Here is a 17971-nt window from a genome sequence, read left to right as displayed (position 1 = left end):
GATCCCAAGGAATTGGTGGATCCCGTTGGGTGGGAAGAGGATCCCAAGGAATCAGAGAATCCCATTGGCTGGGGGGATGATCCCGAGGAATCCAATGATCCCACTGGGTAGGAGGATGATCCTGAGGAATCCGAGGATCCCATTGGATGAGAGGACGCGCCCCAGGGCATTACGGTGGCATCGCCCTTTTAAGCGCGCGTTGCCCCTTTAAGCGGCGGCCCCACTGCTCACGTGGCCGCCTCACGTGAGTTTCCCGCGCGCGGGAAGCGGGCGGCGCGGCGCGGTGACGTCATCGGGCAGCGCCGCAATGGCGGCGCCGAAGGTGAAGCAGGACATGGCCCCGCCGGGCGGCTACGGCCCCATCGACTACCGGCGGCACCTGCCGCGCCGCGGCCTCTCGGGTGAGCCCGCGGGGAGCCCGGGCGGCGACGGAGCGGGGCCGGGCGGGCTGAGCGGCCCTCACGGCCCCTGCCGGCTCTCCCGGCCCCTCCCGACCCTCAGCCCCTCACGGCCCCTCACGGCCCCTCACGGTCCCTCACGGCCCTCAGCCCCTCACGGCCCCTCACGGTCTCCCGTCCCTCAGGGTACAGCCTGTTCGCGCTCGGCGCCGGGAGCCTCCTGCTGGGTTATTACACCCTCGTCAAGTGGAACCGCGAGCGCAGGTGAAGCTCCGGGACCCCCCCCAGTGCCCCCGTCTCCTTCCTGCACCTTTCCCATCCCATCCCATCCCATCCCATCCCATCCCATCCCATCCCATCCCATCCCATCCCAGTGCCCTGTTCCCATTCCCAGTGCCCCCAGTGCCCATCCCAGTGCCCATCCCAGTGCTCCCAGTGCCCCGAGTGCCCATCCCAGTGCCCATCCCAGTGCCCCCAGTGCTCCCAGTGCTCCCAGTGCCCATCCCAGTGCTCCCAGTGCCCCCAGTGCCCATCCCAGTGCCCCCAGTGCGCATCCCAGTGCCCCCAGTGCTCCCAGTGCCTCCCCGCAGGCGGTTGCTGATTGAGGAGTTGGAAGCTCGGATCGCGCTGATGCCGCTGCTGCAGGCGGAGTCGGACCGCAGGTACGGGCAGGAATGTGCCCTGGGATTGGGAATGTGCCCTGGGATTGGGAATGTGCCCTGGGATTGGGAATGTGCCCTGGGGTTGGGAATGTTCCTGGGATTGGGAATGTGCCCTGGGGTTGGGAATGTGCCCTGGGATTGGGAATGTTCCAATGTTGTGGGATGGGATCCCTGTGGGATCAGGGTCCCTGTGGGATGGGATCCCTGTGGAATCAGGATCCCTGTGGGATGGGATGGGGTCCCTCCCGTGCCCTCTGTCCCGCAGAACTCTCCGGATGCTGCGGGAGAACCTGGAGGAGGAGGCCAAGATCATGCGGGACGTTCCGGGCTGGAAGGTTCGGCATTCCCGGGGATGGCGGCTGCCCCTCTGGGATCCCCTGGGATTTGGGATCCCCTGGGATTTGGGATCCCCTGGGATTTGGGATCCCCTGGCGTTCCGGGATCGCTCCAGATCCCTCTGTGCCCTCCCCTCAGCGCTGCGGGAGCTCCTCCCCATTCCCGAGGAGATTCCCGACACAATTCCTGACACAATTCCTGGTGATTCCCAACACAATTCCCTGCACAATTCCTGGTGGTTCCCGACACAATTCCCGACACAATTCCCTGCACAATTCCTAGTGATTCGTGGTGCAATTCCTGACACAATTCTGGTGATTCCCGGCACAGTTCCCAACACAATTCCCGACACAATTTCCAGAGATTCCCATCAAAATTCCTGACACAATTCCCTGCACAATTCCCGGTGATTCTTGGCACAGTTCCCAACACAAATCCCGACACAATTTCCAGAGATTCCTAACACAATTCCTGGCACAATTCCCGGTGATTCCCTGCACGATTCCCAGCACAGTTCTCCACACAATTCCCGGTGATTCCCTGCACAATTCTGGCACAGTTCCCGGTGATTCCCGACACAATTCCCAGCGATTGGTGACACAACTCCCAGCGCAATTCCCGACACAATTCCCGGTGGTTCCCAGTACAATTCCCTGCACAATTCCGGCGATTCCTGGCACAATTCCCAGCAGAATTCCCGGCACCTTTCCCGGCAGTTCCCGGCACCATTCCCGACGCGTTTCCCGCCGTTGCAGGTGGGCGAGTCCCGTTTCCACACGGAGCGCTGGGTGCCCCCCACGCTGGAGGAGCTCTACTTCCTGCGGCCCCGCGGCGAGCTGGAGCGGGAGAAGTTCGGCCTGCAGAACTACGTCTGACCCCAAACCCCAAACCCCCAAAAACCCCAAATCACAAACCCCCACATCCCCAAAAACCCCAAATCCCAAACCCCCACATCCCAAACCCCGCCCTTCCCACCCCTTCCCAAACTTCCCCCCCTTTTCCCGTCTCTCTCCGGGCTGTTTCCCCCATCCCGAGCTTCTTCTGACTCCTGTTCATTAATAATTAGTAAATAATGAATTAATAAAGGAATAAATTATTTGGCGCTTGGGGTCTCCCTTTGGGATTGGGATCCCCCTCTGGGATTGGAATTTCCCTCTTTGAGAATTGGGATCCCCCCTTTGGGATTGGGATCCCCCCTTTGGGATTGGGATCCCCCCTTTGGGATTGGGATCCGCCCTTTGGGAATTGGGATCCGCCCTTTGAGGCGGGGGGATCCCCCAAAGCCCCGATCCGGGCGGGTTTAACACCGGAATTCCAGCGCGGTTGGAATTCCCGGCCCGGGAACCGCGGGCGGCATTCCCGGCAGCGGGGCGGGGGCACCGGAGCCGCCTCCCCCCGGGCGGCACCGCCGAGCGCCGGCCCCGGTCCGGCCGGAGCATCCTCGGCATTCCCGGGGGTCCAGAGCAGCCGGAGCCGCCGGGTCCGGTCCGGTCCGGTCCGGTCGGGGCGTCCGCGGAGGTTCCGGTGGGTCCGGTCCGGCCGTGCGCGGAGGCTCCGCCGCCGCTCCCGTCCCGCTCCCCGCCATGAGCTCCGCGCCCTGCCCGCCCCGGGAGCCGCCGCGCTACCTCAGGTGAGCCCGGGGGTCCCCCCGGGGAGCCCCCGGCAGCACCGGCAGCACCGGGCAGCACCGGGCAGCACCGGCAGCACCGGCAGCACCGGCAGCACCGGCAGTACCGGCAGCACCGGCAGTACCGGCAGCACCGGCAGCACCGGCAGCTCCGGGCAGCACCGGCAGTACCGGCAGCACCGGCAGCTCCGGCAGCACCGGCAGCACCGGCAGCTCCGGGCAGCTCCGGCAGCACCGGCAGCACCGGCAGCTCTGGGCGGCGCCGCTCGGCCGGGGCTGCCCCGGGACCGGGACCCCGCGGGGGTGGAACGGGACCTCCCCGCCGCCCCGGGGGCTGCCCCGGCTCGGTGCCGGCCCCGGGCGGGGTCCCGGTCCCCACGGGTGTCCCCTGGGGCCGTGGGTCGGTACCCGCGGAGCCGCCGTTGCCGGAGCAACCGCATCCCGGGTCTCCATGGCTGCGGCGGGGACGCTCCGGAGGGCGGCGGGAGAGGAGCGCGGGGACCGGGATGGGCGGCGGGGACAGCGGGACAGCGGGACACGCAGCGGGGACAGCGGGGACAAGCGGCGGGGACGGGAGGGTCCCGCGGCCGCGCTGTGCCGGGAGCGAGCGGCGAAACGGGAATGGGGAATGGGACCGGGATGTGGAACTGGGATGGGACTGGGATACAGAACTGGGATGCGTTCCGGGGCTGGGGCCGCAGCTCCCGGGGCGCCCCCGGCTGTGTCCCCCCGCCCGGTGCCGGTACCGGTGCCAGCCCCGCGGAACCAGCGCGGGGCCGGGCCAGGCGCGTCCCTGGCAGCAGCGACCGGGACAACGCGCTCGGGAACGGGAATTGCGGCCGACACGCGGCTTCTGTCGGGCGAGGACAACAGAGCTGGGCCCGGCCAGCCCCGCTCGGCCCGGGAGCGGCTCCGGGCACCGCTCGCTCCCTTCCCTCCCCTTCTCCCCCCGGCTTTGACCCAGGACCCCCGGGTGGGGCTGGGACAGGGCTGGGACTCACTAGAGGGCACCAAAGGATTGGGACAGGGATGGGATGGGAATATGGGATGGGAATATGGGATGGGACTATGGGATGGGACTATGGGATGGGAATATGGGATGGGAATATGGGATGCAAATATGGAACAGGAAGGGATGAAGTTTTCCTGGCCGGTTTATCAGGACAGCCAAGGGACGGGATGTGGGAATGGGGGAACCAGGAGCTTGCTGGGGCCCTGCTGGAATGACCAAGGGATTTTTTGGGCTCTGGCTGGTCCGTAGGGACAGTCTGGGCGCGGTGGGACCACCCTGCAGCCTGGGACCCCAACCCGGGTTCCCAAGCCCGGCCCCCTCAGCTGCCCCGTGGCAGTGCCCGGTCCCCTCCCGGGGCTGGCTCTGAGCGGTTCCCCCCATCCCGGGGTACGGCGGGTCTGGATCCCCCCGCTCCGCTCGGTTCCCGGTACCGCCGGGATCCGGGCCCAGAAGGGCTCAGATTCCATCCCGGGGTACGGCGGGTCTGGATCCCCCCGCTCCGCTCGGTTCCCCGGTACCGCCGGGATCCGGGCCCGGCGGGGCTCGGGTTCGCTGCCGGCGGCCGCGGCGGGCGCTGGAGGCGGCCCAGGCCGCTCCGCCCGCGCAGGTGAAGCCAACAGATGTGAGCAATTATTGTCGCGCTGGGCGCTGCCAGCTCCGGGCTCGGCGGCGGCGGAACAACCGCGGCTTTGTTCGCTTTTATGTAACCGGGGAACCGGGGCCGCCGCCAGCTCGGCCGGGCGCCGCTCCCGCCCCGGGCCCCGGGCTCACGGTCCCCTCCGTGTGCCAGCCGTGCGACATCCCTGTGCCACCCCTGTGCCACCCCTGTGCCACCCCTGTGACCCCCGTGCCCGTCCCCACCGCGCGCCCACCCCGAGCCCCCACCGCGCTCCCCCCGTGCCCCAAAATCCCTCCCGGGGGTGGAGCGGGGTCCCGGCTGCGCTCGGGGGTTGGGGACAGCTCTGTCCCCTGTCCTGAGCGGGGCCTGTCCCCAAGGCAGCCGGGCGGAGGCCGAGGCCATGGAGAAGGAGCTGCTGGAGGATTATCGCTTCGGGCGGCAGCAGCTGATCGAGATCTGGGGCCACGCGTGTGCCGTGGCTGTCACCAAGGTGAGCCTGGGGACACCCGGAGGGGCTGGGGACACCTCAGAGGGGCTGGGGACACCTCAGAGGGGCTGGGGACACCCCAAACAGGGCTGGGGTCCCCATGGGGAGGGGGATGCTCAGCCTTGCCCGGGGGGTCGGGGCGGGGGTCGTGGGGGTCCCCAGAGGTGCCCGGGTGTCCCCGTGCCCTGGCGATGTCGCTGCTGCTGGGATCGCCCGGGGCTCGTGCGGGATGTGAGGAGGAGGAGGAGGAGGAGGAGGAGGAGGAGGAGGAGGAGGAGGAGCAGGGGTCCATCAAGGGCAGCTTTGTGCCTCGGGCCGAGAACTCCGCGCCCGCCTCAGCTTTTCCATCGGCCCTTCCCTGCCCCAAGGGCTGCCCGAGGAGCAGAAATGTTTTGCTGCCGGAGCTGTTGCAGCATCCCTGACCCCACCTGGGGCTCAGCATCCTCCTCTTCCTCAGGGCCACCCCAGCTCTGGCCTGCCCAGCCGGCCGGGGTGTCCCCGCGGTGTCCCCGCGGTGTCCCCGCGGTGTCCCCGGTGCCAGGAGGTGCCGGCGGCGTGGCCAGCGCTGGGCCAGGGCCAGGACCGGGCTACCGGGGCCGCGTCTCGCTCCGGGCGCTGGGGACTGGTCCCGGAGCCAGGATCCGTGAGCAGGAAAAAATCCGTCAGTGCATAAACAGAGCCTTCCTCCCTCCCTCCTCCCTCCGCCCCAGCGGGTCCTGGAATGTGCAGCGGGCGGGATGGGGGGGCGGGATGGGGCCGGGCAGCGTCCTCGGCCCGGCCGGGGCCTCTCCGTGCCCCTGCCCCGGGCATCGCCCCGGTCCCACCCGGGGCACCTCCCTGAGCCCACCTTGGGATTCCACCACAGGCATCGTCCTCCCCCCAGGATGGGCACTGTCCTCATCCCGCCGTGGGCATCATCTTCATCCCACCGTGAGCATCATCTTCATCCCACCGTGGGCATCATCTTCATCCCTCCGTGAGCATCATCTTCATCCCACCATGGGCATCATCTTCACCGCACCACGGGCACCATCCTCATCCCAGTCCGGCCCCAGTTCCATCCCACTCCGAGTGCTGCCCAGGTCCTGCTGTGGATGCCATGGATCCCGTGCCATGGATCCCGTGCTGTGCCGTGCCGTTCCATGGATCCCATCCCATATTCCCATCCCATCCCATTCCCTGCCATGATCCCATCCCCGTCCTGCTCCGTGTGCCACCTCCATGCCACCCTGGCTGCCATGCGACAGTGACACCGTGACGTCCCCACAGCCTTTCCCCTGCTCCCCCTGCCACGACCCCGGGTGACACCGGGCCATCCCCGTGTCCCCTTGTGCCCGCCGTGTGACAGTGTCCCCGCTGTCCCCGCAGGCGTTCCCGTTGCCGTCGCTGCCGCGCCGCCAGCCCACGCTGCTCGTGGCGTGCGGGCCGGCGCAGAACGGGGCCATCGGGCTGGTGTGCGCCCGCCACCTCCGCAGCTTTGTGGGTACCTCCGCACCCCCATCCTCCTCCTCCTCCTCCTCCCGGCCTTCCTCCCGAGCTGCCGGCCCCAGCGCTGCCCTTTCCCGCAGGATTACGAGCCCACCATCTTCTACCCCAAGCGCTCCCCGGACCCGCTGCACCGCGACTTCACCACGCAGTGCGAGAAGATGGACATCCCCTTCCTGTCCTACCTGCCCACCGAGGTGACCCCGGCCCCCCAAATTCCCCGCTTGTTCCCTTCTCCTTCCCTTTCCTCTCCCCTGAAATCCCACTGTTTATCCCCCTTCTCCTCTTTCCCCCTCCCCTGAAATCCCCCAAATCCCCCTGGTTACCTCTTTCCCTTCTCTTTTTTCCCCTCCCAAAATCCCCCTGTTTATCCCTCTCCTTCCTTTTTCCCTCTCCGAGCCCCCAGATCCTCCCGGTTTTCCCTTTTCCCTTCTCTTTTCTCCTTTCCCACTCCCTAAAATCCCCCTGCCGGATATCGCAGATTTATCCCTCTTTCCCTTTCTTGTTTCCCCACCCGACCCCCGTTCATCCCTCCTCTCTCCCGTTCCCCTCCCCGAGCCCCGGACCCCCCCAAATCCCAAATCCCGGCTCTGTTTTTCCCTGTGCTCGCCCCCGCCGGTGCCGGCGCTGCCGGGATCCCGGGGATGCCACGGAATCCAGCGGCCGCCGCCTCCAGCCACCGGCTCTGTTGTTTTTGGCCTCTCCCGGCGCTGGGAGCGGAGGAATTTGACCCAAAATTCACCGTCCTGGCCCGGGCCGCGCGTCTCGGCGTGCCGGGCCCGCCCCCCCCCGCCGCCGCTTTTGGGGGTTCGTGTTGGCAGCGAAGCGGCACCGCCGGGGCTCGGGGACACCCAAATGTCGCTGTCGCCGCCAGGTGCAGCTCATCAACGACGCCTACAACGCCGTGGTGGACGCGGTGCTGGGAGCCGAGGGGACAGAGGGGACAGCGGGGACAGAGCCCTGCGCGGCCATCCTGGCCACGCTGCGGCTGGTGCGCATCCCCATCGTCAGCCTGGATGTGCCCTCAGGTGCTGCCTGTCCCCTCTGCTGTCCCCGTGTCCCCTCAGGTGTCCCCGTGTCCCCTCAGGTGCTGCCGTGTCCCCTCAGGTGTTCTCGTGTCCCCTCAGGTGTTCCCGGTGTCCCCTCCCTCTGTCACACGGCAGCAGCGAGACCCCCGGGCCACCCCTGAGCCACCCCGGGTGTCCCCACTGTCCCCGCTGTCCCTTCTCTGTCCCCACTGTCCCCGCTGTCCCCTGACCGCTGTCCCCGCTGTCCCCTCTCTGTCCCCACTGTCCCCATTGTCCCCTGACCGCTGTCCCCGCAGGGTGGGCGGCGGGCCCGGGTGGCAGTGGGGACATCAGCCCCGACGTGCTGGTGTCGCTGGCGGCCCCCAAGGAGGTGGCGCGGCGCTTCCAGGGACGGCGACATTTCCTGGCCGGGCGCTTCGTGCCCGAGGAGCTGCAGCGGAAATTCGGGATCAGCCCCCGCGAGTACCCGGGCAGCGACTGCGTGGTGGCCCTGTGACCCCAAATAAATCACCCCCGGGACCCCAAATAAATCACCTCCGGGACCCCAAATAAATCACCCCCGGGACCCCAAATAAATCACCCCCGGGACCCCAAATAAATCACCCCCGGGACCCCAAATAAATCACCCCTGTGACCCCAAATAAATCACCCCCGGGACCCCAAATAAATCACCCCTGTGACCCCAAATAAATCACCTCCGGGACCCCAAATAAATCACGCCCGGGACCCCAAATAAATCACCCCTGTGACCCCAAATAAATCCCCCCCGGGACCCCAAATAAATCACCCCTGTGACCCCAAATAAATCACCTCCGGGACCCCAAATAAATCACCCCCGGGACCCCAAATAAATCACCCCCGGGACCCCAGAAAACACCCTGTGACCCCAAATAACCCCCGGGACCCCAAATAACCCTGGGGGTCCTGGGACCCCAAATAAAGCCCTGGTGGCCTTGTGACCTCAAATAAAAACCTGGTGGTGGCTCTGGGACCCCAAATAAAGCCCTGGTGGCCCCCAAAGCAAACCACGGCAGGCCCTGTGACCCCCAGAACGAAGCGCTGGTGGCCCTGGGACCCCAAACCCGGCCCCGGTGGCCCCAGAAGGAAGCGCTGTGGCCCCTCGGTGGGGACAGGGGGACCTTGGTGGCCTCGCCTTGGGTTGGGGACTTGTCCTGAGACTCAGTCCAAGGTTTGGGGACCCGGCCTGGCCCCCCGGCGGTGCCACCCCCCTGCTGGGGACAGCCGTGTCACCTCCCCTGTCACCCCGGGATTTCCGCTGGTCCCGAGCCCCGCCGGTGCCCCGGGCCCGGGCGGTCCCAAATCCCGGCGGGGTTTGGGGTCCAGAGGGGCCCGAGGGAATCTGGGGGTGCATTTGGGAGGTTTTGGGGTGTTCCAGCTCGGGGGTCCCTCGTTCACCCCAAATCTCCTCCAGCGCTTCCCGGCGCCCCCAAACCAGAGCGGATTCCCAGATTTTCACGGATTTGGGGTGAATGAGGCCTGGGGGGGATTGGGGGAATCTGGGAGAGAGAGATGGGGGCTCCCAGTTCCTCCCAGTTCCTCCCAGTTCCTCCCAGTCCGTTCCAGTCCATCCCAGTAGGAATTTTCCCCCTGTTTTTATTTCCCCCGTATTTTTCTTTTCCCCATAGTTTTCTTTCCCCCATAGTTTTCTTTTCCCCATATTTCCCTTTCCGCCCCATTTCCCTTTTCACCATCCTTTGATTTTCCTCATATTTTTTCCCTGTACTTATAATTTTCTCTATATTTCCCTTTTCCCCATATTTCCCTTTCCCCCATCCTTTTATTTCCTCCACATTTTCCCCCTGCATTTTTCATTTCCCCCTGCATTTTTCATTTCCCCCTGTATCTCATTCCCCCCTGTATCTCATTTCCCCCTGCATTTCATTTCCCCGGTATTTTCATCCCCCGGTATTTTCATTTCCCCGGTATTTTCATTTCCCCGGTATTTCATTTCCCCGGTATTTCCATTCCCCCGGTATTTTCATCCCCCGGTATTTTCATTCCCCCTGTAGTTTTCATTCCCCCGGTATTTTCATTTCCCCGGTCTCTCTCTCACTTCCCCGCTGCCCCGCTCGCTCCCGCCGCGCTCCCGCCATGTCCGGTTTTAGCCCCGGGAGGAAATCCCCGCGGGGGAGCCGCGGGCGCTGCCCGGGCCGGGCCCCGCTCCTGGCACGGCCCCGGCCCCGCTCCTGGCACGGCCCCGGCCCCGCTCCCGGCCCATAAAAACCGCGCGGCCCCGGCGGCGGCGGCGCTCGGAGCGCGGGCGGCCGCGGCACCGGCACCGGCACCGGCACCGGGCACGGGGGGCGCGGGGGGCGCGGGGGGCACATCTGGAACAGCTGGCACGGCTGGCACGGCTGGCACGGGTGGCACGGGTGGCACGGCTCGCACGGCTGGCACGGGTGGCACGGGTGGTACAGCTGGTATAACTGGCACATCTGGCACGGGTGGCATAGCTGGCACTGCCCGGAGCGGCTGTGGCACAGCTGGCACATCTGGCACGGGTGGCACGGGTGGCACGGATGGCACAGCTGGCATGTTTGCTGGCACAGCTGGCAATGCTGGCGGCGCTGGCCATGGGAGCAGGTAAGGGATTGGGGTTTTGGGAGTTTTTGGGAATTGGAGTTTGGGGTTTGGGAACTGGGGTTTGGGGTTCTTGAGGTTTGGGGTTTTTGGGGTTTGAGTTTGGGAATGGGAGTTTGGGGGTTTTGGGGTTCGGAGTTTTGGGGTTCGGAGTTTTGGGGTTTGGGAATTGAAGTTTGGAGGTTTTGGGGTTTTGAGGGTTTTGGGGTTTGGGGTTTTTGGGGTTCGGGGTTTGGGAATTGGGGTTTGGGGGTTTTGGGGTCTGGGGGTTTTGGGGTTTGGGGGTTTTGGGGTTTTGGGGTTTGGGTTTTTGGGGTTTGGGTTTGGGGTTCGGGAGTTGCTGTATTTGGGGTTTGGGAGTTGGAGTTTAGGGTTTGGGATTGGATTTGGGGTTTCTGGGGTTTGAGTTTGGGAATGGGAGTTTGGGGGTTTTGGGGTTTGGGGTTTTTGGGGTTTGGGAATTGGAGTTCGGGGGTTTTGGGGTTTGGGGTTTTTGGTGTTTGGGGTTTGGGAATAGCGGTGGTATTTGGGGTTTGGGAATTGGAGTTTAGGGTTTGAGGATTGGATTTGGGGTTTTTGAGGTTTGGGGTTTGGGCTTGGAGTTTGAGGGTTGTGGTTCGGGAATTGGGGCTGGGACAGCGACGGGGACAGGGACAGGGACAGCGACAGAGGGTGGCAGGGTCGGTCCCCCACCATGGGGTGGCTGCTGGAGCAGGGGTGGTGGCCACGGGGTGCCCAAGGTGACCCAGGGGTGCCACCCGCGGGTGGCAGGGGACAGAATTGTCCCACCCGTCCCCTCCAGAATTGCGGGATCCCGGGGGAGGACGCGGGGACAGCTGTGGGGACACCCCGGGCTCCTGTCCCCTCCCGCTCTGGGGCTTGGTGACACCGCGGTGGTGGCACCAGTGGTGGGGGCTGTGGGCTCGTGTCCTTGTCCCCCCACGGGACAGCCGGGAGTGGCTGGGGGCGTTCCCATGGATGTGGGGTGGGCTCCAGCCCGGGCCACCCCCGGGCCACCCCCGGGCCACCCCCGGGCCATCCCCGGCTGCCACCACGGCTCACCCTCGGTGGCACCGCCAGCCCGGCCTTGGGGACACGGCAAATGCTGTCCCCCGGGGTTGGGGGCTCGGGGCAGGGTGTCCCCACCCCGCGGGGACACGGCCGGGTGTGGCAGTGCCACCTGTGTGTCCCCAGAGCCGCTGGAGCCGCGCCCGGAGCCGGGCGGGGCTGGCACGGCCGGGCAGAGCTGGGGAGCCCCGGAGCAGCCGGACCCGGGCACGGCAGGTGCGGCCACCCCGGGGCCACCGTGTCCCCCCGTGTCCCCTCGTGTCCCCCCGTGTCCCCAGGGCCAGGGCCCGTCCTGCACCACCCCTAAGGGACGCTGCTGGGGACCCCTGTGACATTCCATGGATCTGGGGACAGTGCCCACCTCGTGCCACCTCCCACATGACCCTGCCATGTCCCCTGGGGTCACCCCTGTCCCGTCTCATGTCCCCACAGCCCCACCCCGTGTCCCTCCCACTGCCCCACTGCCCATCCCCACCCCGCCAGCCCCTCAGTGACCCTCTCTGCCCACACCCGCAACCCTCCGTGTCCCCAACCTGTCCCAAATCATCCCCAACCTGTCCCCAAACTGTCCCCAAACTGTCCCTAACCTATCCCCAGCCATCCTCCACCATCCCAACCCATCCCATCTGTCCCCGGCCATCCCCATCTGTCCCCATCTGTCCCCGCTGTCCCCAGCCCTGTCCCATCTGTCTCCATCTGTCCCCACTGTCCCCCCTGTCCCCGCTGTCCCCAGCTGTCCCCACTGTCCCCAGCCCTGTCCCCCAGCGCTGTCCCCGCTCTCCCTGTCCCAGGTGAAGGCACCGTGTGGACCCCGTGGTTCAGCATCGCTCCCCCCGGGGGTGCGGGGGGCCGGCGGGTCCCGGTGACCGGCAGGGCCCGGCTCGGTGCCCGCCCGTGCTCCCGGCCCGTGGCCATCGAGGCGCGCGGCGGCGGCCGGACAGCGGCCCCGGGGCTCGGTGCCAGCCCCGCCGGCGGCCCCCGCTGCCCGCCCCGCCAGCGGCCACCGGGCACGGCCTGCGCCAGCTACCGCCTGCGCTTCCTGTGCCCGCCCGGTGAGCCGGGCACCGGGGGCAGTTGGGGGTACCGGGGGGTACCGGGGGGTACCGGGGGAACCGGGCCCTGGGGGGCACCGGGGAACCGGGGGGAACCGGGGGGAACCGGGGGCAGCTGGGGGCACCGGGGGGCAGCTGGGAGGCAGCTGGGGGTACCTGGCACACCTGTATTCCACCTGGGGCACACCTGGGGCACACCTGGGGCACACCTGGATCTCCTCTGAACCCCGCCCGTGTCCCACCCGTGTTCCCCCTGGGCTGTGGGATGGGGGAGGCACGTGCCCCTTTAACCCCTGCGCTGCCGTCTCCAGTCACTCCCAGTCCGTCCCAGTCCATCCCAGTCACTCCCAGTCGCTCCCAGACCATCCCAGTCGCTCCCAGTCACTCCCAGTCGCTCCCAGTCGCTCCCAGTCGCTCCCGGTCGCTCCCGGTCACTCCCAGTGTCCCGCAGATCACCCTGACTGGTCGCCCTGGTCCCCGTGGAGCCCCTGCTCACGCAGCGCCTGCGGCACCCGCGGCACCCAGAGCCGCTCCCGGCGCTGCCGCGGTGCCCGCGGCCCGGCCGTGCCCCCGGAGCCCCGGTGCCAGGGCGAGGCCACCGAGCGCCGGCCCTGCAGCGCCGGGCCCTGCCCAGGTAGGCACCGCCAGCCCCCCGGGCCACCCGCCTGTCCCCAGGGGCTGCCAGGGAGGGGACACGGGGTGGGGGTGGCACCTGAACCCTGCCGTGCCACCCACCCGTGCCTGGGTGCTGCCAGGGACACGGGGTGGCTGCGGAGTCGCTGCTGGAGGTGGCCCTGGGGTGCCCTGGGGTGCCCTGGGGTGGCCTTGGGGCGGCCCTGGGGTAGCCCTGGGGTGCCCTGGGGTGTCCCTGGGGTGACATTGGGGTGGCCTTGGGGTGCCCTGGGGTGTCCCTGGGGTGGCCCTGGGTGTGACAAGCACGGGGATCTCCCCAAGGACCTGAATCCCCGTCCCAGTCCGTGACCGGGGGGTGATCACGGGGCCACCCCAGGCCGGGGCTGGGGCGCAGCCGATCCCCATGGGGAATGTCCCCCCAGAGCCCGGCTGGACGGAGTGGGGCGCTTGGGGTCCCTGCTCCCGCAGCTGCGGCCGCTCGGGGAAGCGCGTCCGGCGCCGGAGCTGCCGGGGCGCCGGGAGCCGCCCGTGCCCCGGCCGTGCCAGCGAGGCGCAGCGATGTCCCCGCCCGCCGTGCCCAGGTAACGGCCCCGGTGCCCCCTCGGCCGAGCCCCCCGCGGGCTGCCCGGGCCGCACGCTGCGGGGCACGGTGCGGACCGCGGCCGGGGCGGCGCTGCCGGGCGCCCGTGTCTACCTGGAGGGCGGCCCGCCGGTGCCGCTGGCCCGCAGCGATGCCCGGGGCCGCTTCACGGCCTCGGGGCTGTGTCCGGGCCCCGCCGCCAACCTCAGCGCCCACCGCGACGGCTTCGCCGCGGCGTGGGCACCCATCGTCACCGACGGCTCGGGCGCGGCCGCGGCGCACCTGAGGCTGCGGCGGCTCGGTGAGAGGGCGCGGGGGGCTCGGGGGGCACCCTTGGGTGGCGAGCCGGGGGTGCCCACGGGCTCGCCGCCGCTCTCGGCGCTTTGCAGAGAAGCCCTACATGGTGCTGCAGCCCGTGGACAGGGTGCGGGAGGCCGGGCAGGACGTGACCTTCTGCTGCGAGGCCTCGGGCACCCCCGCGCCCCACAAGTATTACTGGTGAGCTGGCACAGCGGGCACGGTGGGCATGGGGGCGGCGGCGGTGTCCCCGCTGAGCCCGTCGCCTGTCGCCTGTCGCCTGTCGGCTGTCGCCGCAGGTACCACAACGGGACGCTGCTGGAGGGGAGCGCCGAGCGCAGCCGCGGCCGCCTGGCGCTGCGGGCGCTGGCACCGGAGCAGGCGGGCACCTACCACTGCAAGGCCAGCTCCGAGGCAGGCGCCATCCGCTCGGCGCCCGCGCAGCTCACCGTGCTGGGTGAGCGAGCGCGGGGGGCTCCTCCGGGCCACCGAGACCCCCCGCAACCCCTCTGATGTCCCCATTCGTGCCCCCAGCCCAGGGCCAGCAGAGCTGCAGGGCCGAGCCGGAGCCCAGCCTGGTGGAGCTGCCCAGCGAGTGCCCGCAGGATGCCACCGGCTCCCGCTACTACAACGTGGGGCGCTGCCCGGCCTCGCCGTGCCCCGGCGGCCCCGCGGAGCCCTCGGGGTGCGGGGGGGAGTCGGGACGCTGCTGCGGGGTGCGCAGGATGGAGCTGCGGCAGGTGCCGTGCGCCGGTGCCGCGCTGCCGCTGAAGGTGGTGGCCGAGTGCGGCTGCGGGCCCTGTGCCCGGCCCCGGGCGCTGGTGCAGGGCCGGGTGACGGCGGCCGACACCGGGGAGCCGCTGCGCTTCGGCCACATCTTCCTGGGGGGCACCCAGGTGGGCTTCACCGGCTACCAGGGCTCCTTCACCATCGAGGTGCCGCCCGGCACGCAGCGCCTGGTGGCTCGCTTCGTGGACGGCCAGCAGCGCTTGGTGGACGCCGTCAAGGTGCTGCCCTTCGACCGGCGGGGCGGAGCCGTGTACCACGAGGTGAAGATGCTGCGCAAGAAGGAGCCGGTGGAGCTGGACGGCGGCCGGAGCAACGCCATCCCCCTGGGGGAGGCCGGCGGCCGGGAGCCCGTCGGGGAGCTGCTGCTGCCGGCCGGAGCCTTCCTGCGGCCGTCCGGGGAGGTTTTCAACGGCACCGTCAAGGCCAGCGTCACCTTCGTGGACCCCCGGGACGTGGCCACGGCCGACGCCGCCTCCAGCGACCTGAGCTTCGCCGACGCCGAGGGCGAGATCGTCCCCCTGCGCACCTACGGCATGTTCGCCGTGGATTTCCGCGAGGGCGACAGCGGCGCGGCGCTGCAGGCGGGGCCGGTGCGGGTGCGGATGGACGCGGCGCAGGTGCGGATGCCCGAGCACCTGCAGAAGATGAAGCTGTGGTCCCTGAACCCCGAGAGCGGCCTGTGGGAGGAGGAGGCGGAGCTGCGGCCGGCCGGGGGCGGCCGGAGGAAGAGGGAGGAGAGGACCTTCCTGGTGGGCAACCTGGAGATCCGCGAGCGGCGCCTCTTCAACCTGGACGTGCCCGAGGATCGCCGCTGCTTCGTCAAGGTCAGGGCCTACAGCAACGAGAAGTTCAACCCCTACGAGCAGCTGGAAGGGGTGGTCGTCAGCCTCATCAACCTGGAGCCGCGGCCCGGCTTCCCCAGCAACCCGCGGGCCTGGGGCCGCTTCGACAGCGCGGTCACGGGCCCCAACGGCGCCTGCCTGCCCGCCTTCTGCGACGCCCGCCGCCCCGACGCCTACACCGCCCTGCTGACCGCCACGCTGGGCGGCGAGGAGCTGGAAGCCGTGGCCTCCAGCCCCAAGCTCAACCCCAACGCCGTGGGGGTGGCGCAGCCCTACCTGGACAAGCTGGGCTACCGGCGCTCGGACCACGAGGACGCGGCGCTGAAGAAGACGGCGTTCCAGATCAACGTGGCCAAACCCGACCCCAACAACGCGGACGAGAGCAACGGCCCCGTCTACTCCTACCGGAGCCTGCGGGAGTGCGAGGAGGCGCCGGTCAGCGCCAACCACCTGCGCTTCTACCGCGTGGAGGTGGACAAGTACGAGTACAACGTGGTGCCCTTCAAGGAGAGCGACGTCACCTCGTGGACCGGCGACTTCCTGGCGTGGTGGCCCAACCCGCAGGAGTTCCGGGCGTGCTTCATCAAGGTGCGGCTGGAGGGGCCGCAGGAGTACATGGTGAGGTCGCGGAACGTGGGGGGCACCCACCCCCGCACCCGGGGCCAGCTCTACGGGCTGCGGGACAGCCGGAGCGTGCGGGACCCGCTGCTGGGCGATGCCTCGGCGGCCTGCCTGGAGTTCAAGTGCGGCGGGATGCTCTTCGACCAGGGCCTGGCCGACAGGACCCTGGTGTCCGTCGTGCCGCAGGGCAGCTGCCGCCGCACGGCCGTCAACGGGCTCCTGCGGGACTACCTGAGCCGCCACCCGCCGCTGGCCGACAACAACCACACCGGGGCCTTCTCCATGCTGGCCCCGCTGGACCCGCTGGGCCACAACTACGGCATCTACACCGTGACGGACCAGAGCCCGCGGCTGGCCAAGGAAATCGCCATCGGCCGCTGCTTCGCGGGCACCTCGGACGGCTTCTCGAGGGAGATGCGGGCGGGCGAGGGCACGGCCGTCACCTTCGAGTGCCAGGAGCGGCCGGCGGGCAGCGAGAGCCTCTTCCAGCGCCTGCTGAGCGCCCCGGCCGAGGCGCTGGCCGAGATCCGCAGGGAGATGGGGCGCTCCGAGCTGCGCCGCGCTCCCCCCGAGGTGATGGACTTCGCCTCCGGAGCCCCCGGGCCCACCCCCCGGACCCCCGGCGGCCAGCGGAGACCGGCCCGGCCGCGGGGTCGGCCCTGAGCCCCCTCCGCGCCCCCTCCCCGGCGCCGCTTCCTCGCCCCCTTTCCCCGCCGCTTTTGGCCGCGCTCATTTATAACGCCCGAAGGACCGGGGGGCCGCGCGGAGCGGGGCACGGGGCTCGGGGGACGGCGGGGACGTGGGGAGGGGGCCCCGCCGCCCCCCCGGAGCCGTCGCTGCCTCCTCTTGGTGCTCAGCCCCGCGCTGGCGGTGCCGGAGGCGCCGCGGACGGGATCGAAATAAAAGGAATAAAAGAGGAGGTGGGAGCGAGCCGGGGAAGGGGCGGGCATGGCAAGGGGGTCCCCGCCCGGTGCTTTGCCCGGTGCCACCGGCGGAGCCCCGGTGTGCCCGCGCCGGGAGCTGGCGGCACTGGTTTCACCCCCGAATCCCACAGAACCGGGTTTGGTTTTTTTTGGGAGGAAACCCCAAGGACAACGCGGATCAAACTCCCTCCCTTGCGGTGCCACCCCCACCCGGGGGCCGGTGCCACCCTCGCGGCACCGCGGCGGCCCGGGTTCGGGCGGATTTGTGCATTATTTATTACAAAATATACAATTCTTGTACACCCGTCTGGCTGCTGGGCTTCTCCGGGACGGGAGGGACCCAGCACGGCGTGTTCCCCGAGTGTCCCCCGGTGCTCCCCGCTGTCCCCCGGTGTCCCCCGGTGTCCCCCGCTGTCCCCCGGTGTCCCCCGGTGTCCCCCGGTGTTCCCCGCTGTCCCCCGGTGTCCCCCGCTGTCCCCCGCTGTCCCCCGGTGTCCCCCGGTGTTCCCCGGTGTTCCCCGGTGTCCCCCGGTGCTCCCCGGAGTCCCCCCGCTGTCCCCCGGTGTTCCCCGCTGTCCCCCGCTGTCCCCCGGTGCTCCCCGTTGTCCCCCGCTGTCCCCCGCTGTCCCCCGGTGCTCCCCGGTGTCCCCCGGTGCTCCCCGTTGTCCCCCGGTGCTCCCCGGTGTTCCCCGCTGTCCCCCGGTGTTCCCCGGTGTTCCCCGCTGTCCCCCGCTGTCCCCCGGTGCTCCCCGCTGTCCCCCGGTGCTCCCCGCTGCCCCCGCTGTCCCCCGCTGTCCCCCGGTGTCCCCCGGTGTGTTCCCCCGGTGTTCCCCGCTGTCCCCCGGTGTTCCCCGCTGTCCCCCGGTGTCCCCCGCTGTCCCCCGCTGTCCCCCGGTGTTCCCCGTTGTCCC

At 69.0% G+C, this 17971-nt stretch overlaps 3 protein-coding genes across 6 annotated transcripts; all 3 read left to right on the top strand.

Moving 5' to 3' along the window:
- The first annotated feature begins 242 nt into the window (after positions 1-242).
- NDUFA13 (NADH:ubiquinone oxidoreductase subunit A13) lies at positions 243-2493 on the top strand. 3 transcript variants are annotated; one of them, XM_072919305.1, is made up of 6 exons: positions 243-401; positions 584-662; positions 989-1060; positions 1326-1395; positions 2152-2304; positions 2337-2493. In XM_072919305.1, exons 1-5 carry the CDS (start codon positions 308-310, stop codon positions 2269-2271), a joined length of 435 nt encoding a protein of 144 aa, XP_072775406.1. In that variant the 5' UTR covers positions 243-307; the 3' UTR covers positions 2272-2304; positions 2337-2493. The 3 variants fall into 3 exon arrangements, with proteins under 3 accessions (XP_072775406.1, XP_072775405.1, XP_041566884.2); XM_072919304.1 differs by having other exon boundaries at positions 2152-2313; positions 2361-2493; XM_041710950.2 differs by having other exon boundaries at positions 2152-2493.
- A 396-nt stretch (positions 2494-2889) lies between these two features.
- On the top strand, positions 2890-8626 carry YJEFN3 (YjeF N-terminal domain containing 3). Of its 2 annotated transcripts, none has more exons than XM_030256878.4 (6): positions 2890-3026; positions 5036-5144; positions 6510-6620; positions 6710-6823; positions 7501-7654; positions 7951-8626. In XM_030256878.4, the coding sequence occupies exons 1-6, from the start codon at positions 2980-2982 to the stop codon at positions 8148-8150; spliced, it is 735 nt and encodes a 244-aa protein (XP_030112738.1). In that variant the 5' UTR covers positions 2890-2979; the 3' UTR covers positions 8151-8626. The 2 variants fall into 2 exon arrangements, with proteins under 2 accessions (XP_030112738.1, XP_032599732.1); XM_032743841.3 differs by having other exon boundaries at positions 2892-3026; positions 5032-5144.
- A 1568-nt stretch (positions 8627-10194) lies between these two features.
- Positions 10195-16927, top strand: CILP2 (cartilage intermediate layer protein 2). Its single transcript, XM_072919233.1, has 7 exons — positions 10195-10258; positions 12115-12375; positions 12827-13009; positions 13431-13889; positions 13978-14086; positions 14185-14342; positions 14420-16927. The coding sequence occupies exons 1-7, from the start codon at positions 10195-10197 to the stop codon at positions 16798-16800; spliced, it is 3615 nt and encodes a 1204-aa protein (XP_072775334.1). The 3' UTR covers positions 16801-16927.
- Positions 16928-17971: the final 1044 nt, after the last annotated feature.

The sequence above is a fragment of the Taeniopygia guttata genome, chromosome 28 (genome assembly GCF_048771995.1).
Source record: "Taeniopygia guttata chromosome 28, bTaeGut7.mat, whole genome shotgun sequence".
Lineage (NCBI taxonomy): Eukaryota > Metazoa > Chordata > Aves > Passeriformes > Estrildidae > Taeniopygia > Taeniopygia guttata.
This window is presented reverse-complemented; position numbering and strand designations above follow the sequence as displayed.